The following is a 19,665-nucleotide window of genomic DNA, read 5'->3' on the forward strand; positions in this document are numbered from 1 at the left end:
AAGGAATTCAAAAAATGATTGTGGTTTCCTAGAGTAGGATGGTATAAAGAATGGAAGTTTTTTTTATTTTTTAAATACAGAGACAAACCGCTCAAATTTACCTTTTCTGACACCATAATTTGGAATTAATAAGTAGGGGGTTGGGGTGATTGAACAGACTAAGTTCTGAATTATATGGAGACCTTCTCTTTCCATTAATAACAAGGTACAATAAATACACAACTCAGATTGTTACGTAGTTATTTAAACTAAATATACAAATCTAAGGTTAAACCGCACTGAATGATAGTGTAAAGCTGGGTACACACTCGTAGACATATCTGCAGATCAATTGATCTGTATATATATAGACCCCCTGATACCTGGTATAGATGTTTTTAAGAAACTGCATTTATTGTGAACAGAGAGATACCCCACTTTGTATATGTGTGAATTCACTATTGATGTTGGAGACCATCTCTTCACCCCAATGGCTGTATAGACACACCCGCTAGAACCTGCTAGAACCTGAAGAATACCACATTGTTACTAATTCCTCAGTTGATCTATGCAAATTCCTCAGCTGATCTATGCAAATTCATCTTCCGGTCATAAAAGACCACATTCATCTTGAGGCGGTACAAATCTTTTATTGTGGACAGAGCGTTTTAGCCTGAGAGATTTATTTACCGTAATAGGCAATTCTAATAAAAGCATTAAAAAAAAATATTTTCCCACCTACTGACCGCGTAGGAGATTTCTCCTCATTAGATTGATTCATTTGCCCCTGATGAAGTCCTAAGGGACGAAACGCGTTGGGCCGCGGATCTACAATTTATGTGGCATCTTTCTGAAAAAACTCCAAACATGCAATTTTTTTACTGCTGGATAAACCATCAATAAATGTTTACCTGTTTTTTATGAAAATTACTGTTTATTTATTGTATGTATAGGCACGAAGTGGTACATCTAGCGCACCCCTATTCTCTTTATCTATCTATCTATCTATCTATCTATATATATATATATTTGGATTGCGTAACGTATTCTCCTTACACACTATCTGATCCATCGTGACTGCCATCACAACTGGGCTGCACCCGCCCGTTATGCTTTCAATCACTGGCGGCTTCTACAGCGGCTGTATGGGCTGTTGATGGATCGCCCGTCCACAGAACGATGCACGGATATATTGGGCTTTGGCTGTGTTGCACATCCGGCACAATATATCTGTGATGGAGGCTGCTCTCCTATATCTTGATGGTACACTCTGGCCAGTGTGTACACAGTAGTTACACAAACCAGCCATAACAATAAAACCATTGACAGTTGACGTGAATATCATTGATTATCTCGTAATAATGGTCAAATACATATCAAGGGGTGAAATACATAAGGCAGCAAGTAAACATAGTTTTTGAAGTTAATGTGCTGGTTGCCGGAATAATGGGCAAGCGTAAGAATCTGAGCGACTTTGAAAATAACCAAATTGTGTTGGCTAGAGAACAGGGTCAAAGCTTCTCCAAAATGGCAGGTCTTGTGGGGTGTTACCTTTATGTGGTGGTTAGTACCTTCCAAATGTGGTCCAACGAAGGATAACAAGTGAACCAACCCAAGGCTTATTGATGCACATGGTGGTCAAATGCTAGCCATCCAATCCAACAGAAGGACTACTAATTTGAAATTGGAAAAAGAGCGTTAGGTAGATATACAGGTTTGAGATTATAGATATGGCCCATTACACATCAATAAGTTTAAAAAATCAACCACAAAGAAGGACTACTGTAGTACAACTTGCTTCAAAAGTTCATGCTAACTATGATAAAAAGGTGTCAGAACATACAGTCCAGTCCAGCTTTGTATGTATTGGGCTGCATAGCGACAGACTGAGTACTTTTACTGACCCCTGTTACTGCTGAATTGCTCTAACAGTTGGCATGTCTGAGCCAAAACTGGACCATGGAGCAATGGAAGAAGGTGGCATGATTGGATGAATCAAGTTTTCTTTTATATCATGTGGAAAGCCGGGTGCGTGTGCATCATTGATCTAGCTAAGAAATGGCACTAGGATGCAGTATGGGAAGGAGGCAGTGGGATGCTTTGGGTATCTTAAGGTGTGTACACATGGTGCAATATGGTTGCTGAACAATTTTAGCTTAATATTTCTCAGCAATATATTGCTCAGTGTACCATTTTCATCAGCGACAAGTGATTTTTGCTGTAAAGTGCAAGCAAATCTGTCTCATTCTGTCTCTACCTCATTTGTCTAGAAATCTGTGGTCGCTGGTGCACAGTGCATTGTGCACCAGCGTCCAGCAATTTTTAGCCATAATCGCAGGATCACGCTGCTGCAACCAGCGACCATTAAGGGCTAACTGCGGCAGTGCACTCCTAGAGATTTATCTTTCACAACACAAAAAACACACTGGTGATATGGTCGCTCAGAAACCATTTAGCCAGCGATAGTGGCTTTAATCGCCCCGTGTGTACAGGGCTATAGGGGTAAATTTACTAAAGCTTCTAAAAATGTTTGGTTTCTTTTACCAACCAATAAGATTCTTTCTATCATTTTCTAGTATGCAAAATAGATTTAGAGACAGAATCTGATTGGTTACTATGGGCAATATCTCTTCATTTTTAGTAGCTTTAGTAAATGTACCCCTTGTTTCCTGGCATTCTTGTGGGTGTTACTTTGACACATACCACCTATCTAAGTGTAGCAGTGGCCTCAGAATACTTGGCCTGCCACACTGCAAAGGTTGTTCCGGAAGGGTTTGAGGGCCATCATAAAGAGTTCAAGGTGTTGACTGGCCTCCAAATTCTCCAGATCTCAACCTGAAGTCTGAAGCATGGAGACCCCATACACACTAGAGGATATTGTAAAAGTTATCTCTCAGAAAGGAGCTTCTGAGCTATATCTTCAAACATATTGTCTAGTGTTTACACACATTATCATTGATGATGCATGTTCCCGCACATCGTTAACAACCCCTCCCGTGCTGAACCATGCAGGTCCATTTGGCTGTAACAGTTTCATAAAGCTCCCTGTTGGAGCAAATCGCATCGGAGAACTACTACAGGACCCCCTGTTATTACACTTTCACTCATGCATCTGTTGGCCATTACGGACTGAAGAGCCTGTCCATCACCGTTGTCATCAGTACCCTTCTGAGGAGTCATGGTGTGTACACACGGTACTTTTTGCCTTCCGATGTTGACGATATAGTCAACATCGGATCGGAATCAGATGCAGATCGCAAGGGTTTTAACCCTTCAGATCCGGATCCGATTCCGATGCGCGTTTACGTATCGCAAGGCAGAAAGTCTTGTCTGCCATGACTATATAGTGCAGATCTGCACTATAGTCAGACTTGTATGCAAATCGGATGTGCCTTCAGATACTATCCACGATCCGATCTGATCGGATCGTGGATAGTATCTGAAGGCACATCTGACCGTGTGTACACACCATTATAGGCCCCTTTATTTATTTACAGTTTCTTATATAGCACAGCAGATTCCGTTGCGCTTTACAATAGTAAACAGTGATAAAACAAACTGGGTAACAACAGACAGACTTGGAGGTTAGAGGGCCCTGCTGCAAGCTTACAATCTTCACACACACCGGCAGTCGCCGGCCGGCGAAACCCTGCACAGCCAAGAAGCCGTGCTGTGCACAGTTTACAATGGTAGGGATGGCCATAGCCCGGTAGCGGTCCCTTCCAGTGGTGATATCTGGCTGCGGCCGGACGGTGGCCGTCCCGCGTGAATGGACACCATGCTGTCCATTGTAAACTACCTACTGTCAGCAACTAGCACAAAGCTGAGACCTTACCTACAACAGTGTCTCTGTTTTACACCCGGTCCAATACATCCTGAAGACGAAGTACTCCAATTGTGCTTACAGCAAACTATTCATTGATTACAACCACAATTGATTTCCATGGGGACAATAAGCTTTAAATGAAAGTACTTATGCAAATTATGTGAAATGGAAGCTTCCTTCATATTAACATTGCCTGAACTTTTGTTTAATTTTTTTTTTCATTGATAGTTTTTTTTTCATCTGATACACTATGGTATGTATTCAATGCTGTTTGCGAGTGGTGACAGCGAGCAGGGCTTCCTGCTCGCTGTCACCACTCACCCTGACAGTATTCAACACTGCCTCTGCATCCGCCAATTCCCCCTCGCTCCGTTTTTTGAGCGAGGGGGAATTGGCGGATGCGGCTCCAGAAGCAGTGAGACCCGCGGCTAAAAACTGCGAGTTTTCTGCAGCAGCCGCGGGTCTCGCTGTTTTGGGGATTTCTCGCCGTCCTGTGACGGCGAGGATTCCCCCACAACGTTGAATAGTGCGAGCGGCCGGCGCGGGGGTTAAACAGCGAGGATCGCTGGTTTTCAGCAATCCTCGCTGTTTAACCCCCTCGCCGGCCGCTCGCTGCGGCATTGAATACATTCCATTTTATATATATATATATATATATATATATATATATATATATATATATATATATATATATATATATATATATATATATATATATATATATATATATATATATATATATATATATATATAATTACAGATGTGGTAGCCGGCACTCAGCTCATTGTAACAATATGCCCCATGCCCTTGGTAAGGACCTGGCACAGCCAGGGCCAATAAACATATGGGGGATAGTCCACGGCAATTGAATTTTATTTATGATGTCATATTTAGGATGTATATGTTTATATGTCTATATTTTTTATTTAAGAAATTGGATTTTTTTTTTTTTTTATTCAATAATTTTTATTGAGTTTTTTTATGATATAATAAACAAAACTCCCGGTATAAACATGGATTGTAGGAGGCACGGACACCAGATTCATCACATAAAATAAGACAACAGATGTATGGTAATTATACAGTGAAAAATAATCAGAATATTATTGACAGAATATTATACGCATAAAAGAAAATATATTAAGTGTGAACATTTCAGGCAAACGTGTTTCATTACAGGATATTTACTCTTCCCGGACCCAAAGGCGCCATTTGGATCATATAGAAGAGCGGATATATAATGCACATATATTCAAGTTAGTGTGTCGCATTAAAGTACGACAAGGCTGCAACTAGTAGAGAAATATAGTCTGTCAACATAATACCCACTAAAAACAGAAAATGAAAGAGTAAAACATTATGCTGGGAGAAAAGATCGTTACACATATAGGTGTCCGGCCACGCAGGAAATCATAAAACTGAGTCCCCCCCAAAAAGCCCAAAACAAACCACCTCTATAACCCCCCCACCCTGTACAACCCACCCCCAACTAAGGCATACTTGGATCCCAAACCACAGCCCCTCTATCCTAAATTCTACTAATCTAGTCAACTCCCCCCCCCCTCCCCCTCCCCCTAGTTACTGAATATTATAAGCAGGATATGACAGGGGGTAGTGGACTTGGACCGTATATGTATATGGACCAAAGCGCAAAACTCCTCCACCATCATATTCAACAGTAATGCATTCGCCTTACAGAATGCATGGTATAAAATCACAGAATATGCATTGAAGATACCTCTATGACAATAGGATGTTGAGTCCCAGATACTCGTGAATAATCCAGGCAGCATATCCGGGATCCCATCACGGCCATTAATAGCAGGAAAGGAGATTGAGAAGAAGTAACGACACAATCATTGCTTGCGGGTGTTTTGCAACCAATATTCTTAATTTGGGAAAAGTCAGCAAGGGCATATCCATCCGGGAAAGAATCTGGCAGAGAAACAGATGGGACCATCATTTCGCCAGGCACAGATATATCTCCTTCAACAACTGCATCACATTGTTCATGGTTGCTGGAAGAGGATAGGGTACCCACTCGAATCTCATCCAAATGTAGAAGCAGTCTGGTAGAAGAAGCGTATATCGCATGCAGAATAAGATGTACCTGAGATTCCATTATCATATATGGGAGAATAGGTGAAACAGTATTATCAGTATAGTTGGCACGTAGTAGGTTGGTGGCGGCTAGCACACCACCAACAGCATAAGGAGTAGCAGACAGTTGGTGGGGAATCTGGAGTGTCAGTATAGGGCAGAAACTAGTAGTCACAACAAGTCCCAGCTGTGTAGCAACAGGTGAATATGAGTGCCCCAGTCCAGGGCGCACGCATGCAAGATGGTGACAGCACCCTCTGCGCGGACCACGGCAGTATGTCCCAAAAGAGACCGCTTCCCGTTCTCACCGCTCAAGAACAGAGAGCCACCGTCACTAATCACCCCAACACACGAGGCTCCCAGCAAAGAGGTACCAGAGTAGGATTCTAGCCGTTCAGCAGGGGACCAGCAGTACTTGGGCTCCAGCACTCACCAGGGGTTTCCGGACAGCAACTGTATGAGGCAGCAGGAGTTCTCAACCCAGGAGTGGCAGAGGATCGGGAATAGCGCCCAGCAAGAGCTTCAAACAGGCAGGTTTGCTTATCCCAGTAGCCCCGCACAGTAGACACTGCCGCCGCTTCACCCGCCGGACCGTGCCTCAGCGTAGAAGAGGAGAGGAGAAAGGATCCAAGATGGCGCCCGGGAGCTCAGAGTGCGGCAGGCCCAGCGTGGAAGATCAGCGCATGGATGAATCGTAGGAGACCAGCGGGCAGCACAGGAGATACAGAAGGGGCTCCGGAGGGTAAGTAGACTGGAGGTAGAGATTTACAGTCCCTGGGGCGGGATCAGTTGGCAGGATATCTACGGAGCAGTCCCCAGGCACGTCCTCTCACCTATCCGTCCAAGCCACGCCCCTGAAATTGGAATTTTTTTTAATGGAATAAATAAATATAGATGTTTGTTTTATACATCAGTCTTGCCTTATTTTTTTTTTATTGCAGCGCAGAATCTTCTTGAATATTTTACATGAATTTGTCTATAAAGCCAAAAGAATGGCATGTTCAGCATGTCCCGTGACATCACTGAAACATATCATATACCAATATCGTTCAGCGTGTACACTTTATATATGTCGCAGCCAGGGTTGCCTAGTGTGTATGGGGCTTTACAGAACTTTAAGCATCTGCTGCTAACATCTCAGTGTCAGATAGCACAGGACACCTACAGCGGTCTTGTGGAGTCCCATACAGGGTTTTCTTCCTTACCAGACTCTTTTCTTTTACAGGACACAGATTTGGTAGCCTCCTATGACCACAACCACCAGGCCACCATGGCGACTAGGCTGTAGGCTGCAATTTACCCACTTTTGCTAATGTTAATATTTGTAGATGAGTTATTGTATAGACATTTATGGGGTCCAAAATATAGTTGCCAAATCTTCCTCAATGTCCATTTGTCCAAAATGGAATCAGACCGCTCAGAGTTCTAGACAGCTCTCCCGTAACAGTTCTTGCATGAGTGCAAGCTAGACTGGGATGGGCAGTGATTTGCACAAATCACATCATCAAACCACCCCCCCCCCCCCACACACACTTAAAACACAGAGGGGGAGATATATCACAACTGTGAGAGTGTAGCACTTGCCAATAGCAACAAATTGGCATCTAGCTATAATTTTTTAGCAAATTCTATAAAATGACAGACGCTGATTGGTTGCTCTCTCTCTCTCTCTCTCTCTCTCTCTCCTTCCCTCTCTCTCATTTGATAACTCTCTCCCTCTGCGTGAGCAGGGGTGCCTTGATGTACTTAGTGTCATCATATGCCATGCCCCTCTGATGTGATGAGACATTCTGCATTCAAGTCACCTTTCAGATATCAAAAATAGTAAGTTGTAGTTGTCCTAGATTATTGAAAGAGAGAATTTGCTTTCCTTCAGTCATTAACATTAATGTGCTGCTTTCACAAAGGGTGTAGAATTGCGTATTAGATTAACAATGGATAGACGTTCAGAAAGTATTGTCTAGATGCAGAAATTATACCTGTCATTTTGTAAAAGGACTGCAGACACATTAGCCAACATAATACTCTGGAAAGTCTAAAACAAACAATAGTGCGATGTCTGGGGCTGTCAGTGTCTTTCACCTGCATCAGTCCTTATTGGAGTAAGTGCTGAAATGACATTGCGAGTGCATGGCACAAGCAGAACTTTTAGCACCACCAAGTGGCTGTACCAAACATTAACAGAACATTGCTCTCTAGGAAATTCCATTAATCTACCACTGTGTAATAACAGTCTGGCGGCACTCAGCAGTGATTGTAACTGGAGACATAACATGTTTTTATGCCTTTAAGTTTGATTTGCTATTGAAATGTATAAACATATTTATATGAAAATTGTATGACAGTCAGCACCTACTACAGACCCTAGTTACCGCACAATGCCATTTTCAACCACCTCCATTTTTCTTTTATTTCCCATAAGGCCTCTTGTATTTATAAGTAGAAAGCATAACTTTATTTTAGCATCAGACATTTGTTTCTGGGGGAGGTGGAGATAGTGAGGGAGGAGTTGGGGCATCCATTCTCATGGAATCCTCATATCCACAGTATACAACAAAGTTCAGAAGGGGAAAAAAAGGGGTGTTTCCAGCAAAATGGGGTACGAGTCAGTGGGTTGACCCATATTGAGTCGACCATTGAACTTCGACATGGCTTAGGTCAACACGTGAAATAGGTCAAGGTCGACACAAGCATTAGGTTGACAATGGAAAGGTCAAAAGGTCTGAATATAGGTTGTAACCTAAATAGGTTTTACAGTTTAAGAGTCTCTTAATTGACCTTGTTGCCTCAGTAGTGTGGTATGTCTGGTCAACCCTCCTGTGTAATCCCCCCCCCCCCCCAAATGCCTCTGAGTGGGTAGCCGTTGCTACCTTCAGTGTACAGCATCTATCAAGAGAAACTGGTAAATCAGAAGCATGAATTGGAATTTAATACCTTTTATAAAAATGGTGATCAGGTTGACTATAAATCAGGAATTCTTTGCAGCTACTTGATCACTTTAATAATCTACTACTGAGGTAAGTGTATCATTTAGTTTTATAGTTCTGTCATTTTTTATTAAATATCTTTTGGAAGAATGAAAGGCCTGTTAAGAGCCTACTGGCTACTGTTTGGTTTCATTTGTGAAGAATATATTTTGCACGTTTTCACATGTCTGGCATAATTTTTTGTTATTACACCAAATCCTAATCCCAGAGTATTTTTATGGGTTGTCTTGCAGTGGAAGCACTACGGGGCATACAGCAAGTGGAGGTAGAACCTCTTCCCAAACCGATCGTACAGGCATTTGCGTCTCAGTTTGAAAAATCCTCTGTAAGTCGCGGTGAAATCCCAGAAGTTGACTTATCTGTGGTGGATTCCATGCTTGTGGGCAGCCTGATGCCATTTCAGAGGGAGGGGGTAAGGTATGTGCCAATTTCTGTGTGAGTAGGACAATGGTGTGGGTGAGAACTGGAATCTTGCGCTATTCACAAAATGAGTTGTGAAGAACCACTGTCAAAATTATCCATTTAAACCAGATACAGTGGGTGGTATTCAATTGTTATATTGCACCCAAACTCAAGAGACAGGTGATCTTAAGAGACAGGTGATCGTAGGGTGATATTCAATTGATCTATTTTGCGCATATTATGCTCATTATGGTCAAGTTCAGACATGAATTCATTCATTTCGGCTCACTACCTCTGGGGATAGCGAGCTGAAATGCAGGTGAAAAACAATTGAATACCGCCCAATATGTACAGTTATTTTAGCCAGGTGACGTGGTTTGGTGCTTACCTAATTTAGTTAAATGTATTAGATCATGTCCCATTATCCACAGTAACTGGTGCTAGTCTGTGAGGGGGTACAAATCTTTGAAATATGGCTGATGCATCCTTCATCTCTGCACCATGTGTATTAACAAAATTGTGTGTATTGGCAATGAATGTCCATTTTAACAGTGAAATCATTTGTTGCAGGTGTATTTATGTATGTACTGTGTGTGTGCATATAAAAAAATAATAATAGATATATAGATCCAGTTCCAGAGAGAGGACCGGCACTCTGTCCCTAGAATAGGATGTCCTGCTGCGGTGCCTTCCAATAAATAATTACAATCCAACACACAATGGCTGTACTCGTAGACTTTGTAAAAAAGTATTTATGTATCACAGCATAGTAAGGTGCAAAGACGGTGTACCCACGTTTCGGGGTAGCCGACCCCCCTCCCCCCCCCCTTTTCAAGGTGCAGAGGAGTAACTGCTCTTTTTTTGAAAATGGGCGGCTATCCCGAAACGTTGGTACACCTTTGCACCTTATTATGCTGTGATACATTAATACTTTTTTGCAAATTCTACGAGTGCTGCCATTGCTTGTTGGATTATATATATAATATATATATATATATATATATATATATATATATATATATATATATATATATATATATATATATATATATATATATATATATATATATATATTATACTGGGCACTCTTAACATTACTGCTGGTGCTGAAAATCTATTCCTTAATATTGAGCTGTCCTGCAGGCTTGGATTTTAATAACTCGTTCCTGAATTGCACATTATTTTGTCTGCTCCTGAATGCAGGAAATGAGATGCTGGTGCCATGTTTTGTGCACATGGGATTATAGTTGTATGCTGAGGCATTCTCTAAAAACATTTGCGACACACATTCATTTTTACCACCACTCTCCGCTAACTCCCCATACGGTCCCAGACTTTCAATCACTTTTCAAATAAGTTCTCACTTTGAGCACCATTGCGAAGGTTCCGTGGAGCATGCACAATATGACGAAGCATGCTCAGTCAGCCAATAATCGCTCAACTCCGTAAATATCAGTATTACATCTCAATTAGGCTCTGAACTCCATAGTCCTTACAGAAGGTTATAGCCCACTGCGCTGTATTATCTGCCAGAAAACATAACTTACTATGAAGAGGATTGCTGCCTGTTTTTGAATTACAGTATGTCACCGCAATAGGTATATAGTAGCCATTGATTCTCTAGCTTTCTTATTGTTACAGCATACAATTGTCTGATGGTCTGCCATAAAATCCTCTATGGTTCTTACATTTTTGTTTGTCTCTAACAGCTTTGCTATATCTCGGGATGGACGGCTTCTCCTAGCTGATGACATGGGCTTGGGGAAGACTATCCAAGCCATCTGCATTGCTGCCTATTACATGACAGAGTGGCCATTGCTGGTGGTTACTCCATCATCTGTCAGATTTACCTGGGCAGAGGTAAGGAATCTCCGTGCCCCATTCTATGTAGTTTTACTGTGGGGCTTCTGTAAACTACCCATACTGTGTACTGAATGATCGGTACTCTTTACCTAGAACGGCGCCCACGATTGAAATCGCGGGCATCGCGGGTAAAATCGCGGTAATCGCGGGCATCGCGGGTAAATCGCGGGTACATCAAAATCGGGTACCCGCGATTACCGCGATTTTCCCATAGAGAACAATGTTAAAAGCCTGATTGACCGCGATTTTAGCGTTAAATGCCTCAATGCCCGCGATTTTCCCATAGGAATCAATGTTAAATGGGCTACAGAGCCCAAATAGCCCCAATTAACCCTTAAATGTCCGCCCAAATTTTTAACGCCACCCCACGATCAACGCCAACCCGAAGCGTGGCGAGCGCAGCGAGCCCGCGAGGGGCGGCGGTACGCGTCCTACGACCTTTTCATGCCCTACTATCCACGTCGGCGTGGAGTTGAGAATAGAATAGTGTGGCGAGCGCAGCGAGCCACCGAGCCCGAAGCGTGGCGAGCGCAGCGAGCCCCGCGAGGGGACGCGGATACCTTCACAGTTATACGCGTCCCCTCGCGGGCTTCACAGGTGTCCGCGTGGCCACGGACACCTGTGAAGCCCGCGAGGGGACGCGCTTACCTGTGAAGGTATCCGCGTCCCCTCGCGGGGCTCGCTGCGCTCGCCACGCTTCGGGCTCGGTGGCTCGCTGCGCTCGCCACACTATTCTATTCTCACACCACGCCGACGTGGATAGTAGGGCATGAAAAGGTCGGAGGACGCGTACCGCCGCCCCTTCGCGGGCTCGCTGCGCTCGCCACGCTTCGGGTTGGCGTTGATCGTGGGGTGGCGTTAAAAATTTGGGGGGACATTTAAGGGTTAATGGGCTCTGTAGCCCATTTAACATTGATTCCTATGGCCAAATCGGGTGGATTGAGGCATTTAACACTAAAATCGGGTCCATCGCGGCTTTTAACATTGCTTCCTATGGGAAATCGGGAGCATCGCGTCGCGGGCATCGCGGGTACGTTTATGGCCGGCCGCGACGCGACCGACGCGATTTTTCAGGTTTAACATGGTTTTCAATGGGAAAATCGCGGGCATCGCGTCGGTCGCGTCGCGGGCAGGCATAAATGTACCCGCGATGCCCGCGACGGGCGCCGTTCTAGGTAAAGAGTACCGAATGATCTTACCAATATAGTTTATCTTGCAAATAAAGTTTTTTATTTTTATTTATTACTTACTTTAAAGGATGTTTACACCCAAATCTAAAAGCTGAGTCCCTAATGTTTTAATTCCTGTGGCCTAGAAGTAAGTCTATGCTGCAGGCCCCCAACATCTTTTGTACAGCCCTCCACTGCCTGTTTGGTTCCTGTAGTGCTTTCAGTGAAGATGCACTGCCTATCTGGATAAATGGGTCAAGGCACCATTGCCAACTAGAGCGGGGTGGGGGGGATATGTCAGGTGTGTTGTATTGTGGGGTGTATGCCTACAGTAAGCATACCAAGGGCATACTGTATAGGTTTTCTGGCTTTGGTTGGTGTGTTTTTGTATATGCAATAAGCATACATACATTTGATGATAATCAGAGATCTTTGATTGTTTTGGGAATTTTTATTTTTACCGATCATTTAAAGACAATTTGGCTTTGTATATTTAGGCTTTCCATAGGTGGCTGCCCTCTGTGAGCCCTGAAAGTATCAACGTCATAGTAACTGGACGCAACATCCAGTCCTCCAGCCTCATCAACATTGTCAGCTTTGACCTGCTTGGGAGGATGGGCAAACTCAATACAACAAATTTTAAAGTCATCATTATAGTAAGTATCTCAAAGACATGAGGCTGCATAATAGCAAGTACCTGAATTAGATATTGTTGTATAATAGGAAGTACCCAGAGTAGTTGAGGCTGTATAATATACTATAATAATAATAATAATTCAGCCTGTGTCATAATAATAATTTTATTTATATAGCGCTTCTTCTTCATTAGGACACAAGGGACTGTGTACACATGGGGGCGATTTCAGCACATATCGCTGGCAATATGGTCGCCGAGCGACCGTATTGCCAGTGATTTCATGTGCTGGGGGAGTTAAATCGCCAGGAACGCACTCCCGCTGCCAGCCCTTCATGGTCGCTGGTCGCAGGAGCATGCTCCTCCAATTATGGCTAAAAATTGCTGGTTGCTGGTGCACAATGCACTGTGCACCAGCAACCAGCGATTTCTAGTCAAAATGAGGTAGAGACCGAATGAGACAGAATAGCTTGCAAGTTTCAGCCAAAATCGCTGGTCACTGATGAAAACGGTACACTGAGCAATATATTGCTGAACAATATGTTGCTGAGCGATTTTAAGCCAAAATGGCTCAGCGACCAGATTGCACCGTGTGTACAGTTTTAGATAATATTTAAACTCTAATGGAGTGTACACATGGTGCAATATGATTGCTAGCAATATATTGCCAGCAATCATATTGCTCAGTGTCTCCTTTTCATCAGCGATGAAAAGGAGACCCTGCTACTGTCAGGGAGCGAGGGGAGCAGCAGCGCCTGCTTGCTGTTATCACGCGGCGGGGGGGAGAGAGACCCAAACGGAGGATGAAGGGGGGGGGGGGGGTTGCACACACGAACGGAGGAGGGAGCAGCAGCAGATGGGAATTCTTCTGCTGCTGATCTCCGCTGACCTCCTGCTCAGCGCCGGGGGAAGCCGCTGGTCGCAGGAGAATGCTCCTGCGACCATTAGGGACTGCACACGGGAGCGCGCAGCTGGCGATTTATCGCCAGCAGCACTCCAAATCACTGGCAATATGGTCGCTCAGTGACCATATTGCCAGCGATTTCAGCCAATATCGCCCCTGTGTGTACACAGCTTAAAGGGTCAGGCTGTAACATAATGGTATATAGTCATAAATCAACAGTAGATTATTCTGTAAAAATAACTAATAGATGAGGCTGTATAATAGTAAGTAACACTAATAGAGGAGGCTGTATAATAGTAAGTAACACTAATAGAGGAGGCTGTATAACAGTAAGTAACACTAATAGAGGAGGCTGTATAACAGTAAGTAACGCTAATAGAGGAGGCTGTATAATAGTAAGTAACACTAATAGAGGAGGCTGTAAAATAGTAAGTAACACTAATAGAGGAGGCTGTATAATAGTAAGTAACACTAATAGAGGAGGCTGTATAATAGTAAGTAACACTAATAGAGGAGGCTGTATAATAGTAACAGTAACACTAATAGAGGAGGCTGTATAATAGTAACAGTAACACTAATAGAGGAGGCTGTATAATAGTAACAGTAACACTAATAGAGGAGGCTGTATAATAGTAAGTAACACTAATAGAGGAGGCTGTATAACAGTAAGTAACGCTAATAGAGGAGGCTGTATAATAGTAAGTAACACTAATAGAGGAGGCTGTATAATAGTAAGTAACACTAATAGAGGAGGCTGTATAATAGTAAGTAACACTAATAGAGCAGGCTGTATAACAGTAAGTAACACTAATAGAGGAGGCTGTATAATAGTAACAGTAACACTAATAGAGGAGGCTGTATAATAGTAACAGTAACACTAATAGAGGAGGCTGTATAATAGTAAGTAACACTAATAGAGGAGGCTGTATAACAGTAAGTAACGCTAATAGAGGAGGCTGTATAATAGTAAGTAACACTAATAGAGGAGGCTGTATAATAGTAACAGTAACACTAATAGAGGAGGCTGTATAATAGTAAATAACACTAATAGAGGAGGCTGTATAATAGTAACAGTAACATTATAGAGGAGGCTGTATAATAGTAAGTAACACTAATAGAGGAGGCTGTATAATAGTAAGTAAGACTAATAGAGCAGGCTGTATAACAGTAAGTAACACTAATAGAGGAGGCTGTATAATAGTAACAGTAACAGTAACACTAATAGAGGAGGCTGTATAACAGTAAGTAACACTAATAGAGGAGGCTGTATAATAGTAAGTAACACTAATAGAGGAGGCTGTATAATAGTAAGTAACACTAATAGAGCAGGCTGTATAACAGTAAGTAACACTAATAGAGGAGGCTGTATAATAGTAACAGTAACACTAATAGAGGAGGCTGTATAATAGTAACAGTAACACTAATAGAGGAGGCTGTATAATAGTAAGTAACACTAATAGAGGAGGCTGTATAACAGTAAGTAACGCTAATAGAGGAGGCTGTATAATAGTAAGTAACACTAATAGAGGAGGCTGTATAATAGTAACAGTAACACTAATAGAGGAGGCTGTATAATAGTAAATAACACTAATAGAGGAGGCTGTATAATAGTAACAGTAACATTATAGAGGAGGCTGTATAATAGTAAGTAACACTAATAGAGGAGGCTGTATAATAGTAAGTAAGACTAATAGAGCAGGCTGTATAACAGTAAGTAACACTAATAGAGGAGGCTGTATAATAGTAACAGTAACACTAATAGAGGAGGCTGTATAACAGTAAGTAACACTAATAGAGGAGGCTGTATAATAGTAAGTAACACTAATAGAGGAGGCTGTATAATAGTAAGTAAGACTAATAGAGCAGGCTGTATAACAGTAAGTAACACTAATAGAGGAGGCTGTATAATAGTAACAGTAACACTAATAGAGGAGGCTGTATGATAGTAAATAACACTAATAGAGGAGGCTGTATAATAGTAACAGTAACATTATAGAGGAGGCTGTATAATAGTAAGTAACACTAATAGAGGAGGCTGTATAACAGTAAGTAACACTAATAGAGGAGGCTGTATAATAGTAAGTAACACTAATAGAGGAGGCTGTATAATAGTAAGTAACACTAATAGAGAAGGCTGTATAATAGTAAGTAACACTAATAGAGGAGGCTGTATAACAGTAAGTAACGCTAATAGAGGAGGCTGTATAATAGAAAGTAACACTAATAGAGGAGGCTGTATAATAGTAAGTAACACTAATAGAGGAGGCTGTATAATAGTAACACTAATAGAGGAGGCTGTATAATAGTAAGTAACACTAATAGAGGAGGCTGTATAATAGTAACAGTAACACTAATAGAGGAGGCTGTATAATAGTAAGTAACACTAATAGTGGAGGCTGTATAATAGTACGTTACACTAATAGAGGAGGCTGTATAATAGTAAGTAACACTAATAGAGGAGGCTGTATAACAGTAAATAACACTAATAGAGGAGGCTGTATAATAGTAAGTAACACTAATAGAGGAGGCTGTATAATAGTAAGTAACACTAATAGAGGAGGCTGTATAATAGTAAGTAACACTAATAGAGGAGGCTTTATAATAGTAAGTAACACTAATAGAGGAGGCTGTATAATAGTAAGTAAGACTAATAGAGGAGGCTGTATAATAGTAAGTAAGACTAATAGATGAAGCTGTATAACAGTAAGTAACACTAATAGAGGAGGGGGGCTTGGCGTAGCATGGAGTAGCAGCAAGACGCTGCAGCTCCCGATGTGACTCCTGCAGAAAATCCTGTCCCTGGTGAACTCCCTCCCCATGGAGCCTGCATGTCGGATGAATAAAACAAGAAATACCCTGGTTGAATGAGCCTGGAGTCCGGACCCCGGTGCGCCGTTCGGAGGTGCTGGAGCAGGACAGGCGGGGAAGTCGTAAACCCGTGCACCCAGCGTCCCGGAAGTGAAAAGCGGGAAGCCTGCTGACGCCTGTCTGACGCTGCGAGGAGAAGCCGGGTGAGACGCTGAAGTGGCAGCATCTGAGCCGGATACAGTGTGTCCCCCCCCGCTGCAGAAACAGACGCGATCCCGGCAGAGGAGACGCCGGGTGAGACGCCGAGAGAGGGGCAGCACCTAAGTCGGATATAGTGCGTCCCCCTGCCACAGAACCAGACACGAACCCGGCAGACTACTGAATGGACAACGGGCGTCTGGGGGAGTGAATCCGGCGTTGGCGTGGCCCGGACTGGGGCTCCCTCTTTTTGGAGATAGGGAGAAAGGGCTGCTGGATCACGGAGCCGGGGAGAGTCCTTGAGGCCCTCCTGCAGGTTGTGACCAGGCAGGTCTCTCCCTAGATCAGTATAAGGCAAAAGGACACTGTGAGCAGCGAGTGTGCTGCAGGTTGCGGAGCCGGAGAAGATTTTTTAATAATCTTCTTGCAGGTTGCGACTAGCAGCCCCCTGCACAGGAATATATTGGCCCTACCTGGATTATTGATACCCTGCTATCGCCTCCAAACAAGGCAAGGTAATTGATATTCGGCACACTGAGGGACCGGAAGGAAGCTCCCCTGCAAACCTACCTGAAGGCCAGCCAAACCGAGGGTGCAACAGCGAACCCCAGATGCAGTGAACCCCTTCACCCCTGAATAAAGCCACGGGGCGCAACCGAGAGGCAAAGCAGAGGCCTGGACGGCTGGAATAGGGTAAGAACCACCCAGAAAATATAGCCTGATTAATTGTGCCTCCTTTCGCTGATTGCAATGAGGCTGGACACTGTGCAAGCCTATAATAGGATATATTAATTTCATATGGAACATTTCTGGACGGTGACCTGTCTTATATCTCCCCCTGACGGTGTTAAAAGTGACATAGTGGAGGTTCGCAATTGGAGGCATTAGAATTCTATAAAGTTCTCACTGAACGAGATATGCTGTGCTGAGACTGTGTATATATAAATGTCATATAATTGTTTGGGCCTTTTTTCTCAAAAAATTCCTTAAAAAAAAAATAAAAAAAAAATTGTGCCACACTAAAAAATTATCAAAAAATACGTTGACCCTTTCAGATATTTTGAAATATTATAAAGAAATATGGTAAAAGGAGCAGCAGCAGCAGCAGCTGCAGCTGCAAAACTAGAAAAATTTGCAAGGCCTACACAGTCCACTAGATCTACAGGACAGAGCGTACCTAGCTCACCATCCTCGCATGCAGATACCTCTATCAATGAGCCGGTCATTTCCTTGCAGCAGGTCTTACAAGCTATCTCTACCTCAGAACAAAAGGTCATGGAGAAAATTGGCCAAGTTCAAATTGAGGTCTCGCTGATAAGGCATGATATACAGAAAATACGGGAAAGGGTTGAAGAGACAGAAAAAAGAGTGTCTCAACTAGAGGATGATATCCTACCACTAAAGCAAAAGGTGGAAGAGTTAACAAAGCAAATGACACAAACCCAATTTAAACTGGTAGACACAGAAGGAAGATTACGTCGAAATAACATTCGCATAGTAGGTTTACCAGAGCGTACAGAGGGCACGGATGCAGAGAAGTTTGTTGAGGAATGGCTGGTGCAGTTATTCCCTAGAGAAGTATTCTCCAAACAATTCTCTGTAGAGAGAGCTCATAGAGTGCCAGGGAGGGCTCCTAAGCCCGGAGCACACCCAAGGACACTAATTGCTAGACTGTTGCATTTCAAAGACTGAGATACTGCATTACAGTCAGCCCGGATCAAGGGACAAATACAATACGATAACCATCAAATATCTTTGTATCCGGACCTTGCTTTGGAGGTACAAAAAGAGCGGGCAGGCTTCTTGCAGGTTAAAAAACAATTGAGAACTCGGAATATTAAATACTCAATGATATACCCTGCCCGATTGAGAATAGTATATAATGAGTTAACGCATTTTTTTACAAACCCAGCGGAAGCAGAAAAATGGGTGGAAAGCCTGGCAAGGGCTTCAAGCTGAAGAAGAGCAGAAGACACCGATGTGGGGGTTCTTTAGGGGGGGGAGGGGGGAGGGGGGGGATATGAGGTTGTGGTCGATTTCTGTAGGGACAAATATGTAACCATAATAGATCTTAGGACATAATCCCTGTAGTATTATTGGTTTTTTTTTTATCTCTCTCCTTGGTCCCCCCCCCCCCCCCCCCCCTCTTCTTCCTCTTCTTTTTTTGTATTTTTTTTTTTTTCCCAGTATTGGGGGAAGGAGGAAGGGGGAAGGGAAAAAGAAGAAATAAAAAAAAAAAGAGAAAAAAAAGGAGGAAACATGGGGGTACACTCTACATGCTAAATATAGCTAAGGGAGGATATTCCTTCCTTATCCCTAAGGGAGGGTTAGTGTAGGGAAAAAGAAGATGGGGTTCAAGTATACCTTGCGACTGGGAGGTTATACAGGGTGGGTTAGGGAGGGGGGGATGGGGGTGTGTATATGTTGTAAAGTTAAAGTATGTTGTGTTTTGAATAGTGTGTTGTACAAGGTCATCCAAAAAAGAAAGAAGATGTATAGTGTGTTGTATAAGGTCATCCAAAAACGAAATAAGGCTATGAAGTATAACCGTTTGATAATTAATATGGGTATTCTACAAAAAAAAAATATATATATATAAATGATGGGATATGCTATTTTAAGTTGGAATGTGAGGGGTCTAAATAACAAGGTTAAAAGGTCCCTTGTAATGTCCCAGGTCCGAAAATATGGAGCGGATATAATCTGCCTGCTTGAGACGCATCTGTACGGTAACCGGGTTCTCGCGTTAAAGAAACCCTGGATAGGACATACATTTAATTCAACATTCACCCAAA

The 19,665-nt window shown here is 42.8% G+C and overlaps 1 protein-coding gene across 1 annotated transcript in view; it reads left to right on the plus strand.

Moving 5' to 3' along the window:
* Positions 1 to 19,665, plus strand: part of SMARCAL1 (SNF2 related chromatin remodeling annealing helicase 1) — a 62,942-nt gene that overhangs the window by 17,427 nt on the left and 25,850 nt on the right. The window contains exons 6-8 of the mRNA XM_083153682.1: positions 9,126 to 9,309; positions 11,004 to 11,154; positions 12,824 to 12,982. Of these exons, the coding sequence (XP_083009808.1) occupies positions 9,126 to 9,309; positions 11,004 to 11,154; positions 12,824 to 12,982 (494 nt within the window). The remainder of the gene's footprint in view (positions 1 to 9,125; positions 9,310 to 11,003; positions 11,155 to 12,823; positions 12,983 to 19,665) is intronic.

Source organism: Crinia signifera, chromosome 7 (genome assembly GCF_055691185.1).
Source record: "Crinia signifera chromosome 7, ASM5569118v1, whole genome shotgun sequence".
NCBI lineage: Eukaryota > Metazoa > Chordata > Amphibia > Anura > Myobatrachidae > Crinia > Crinia signifera.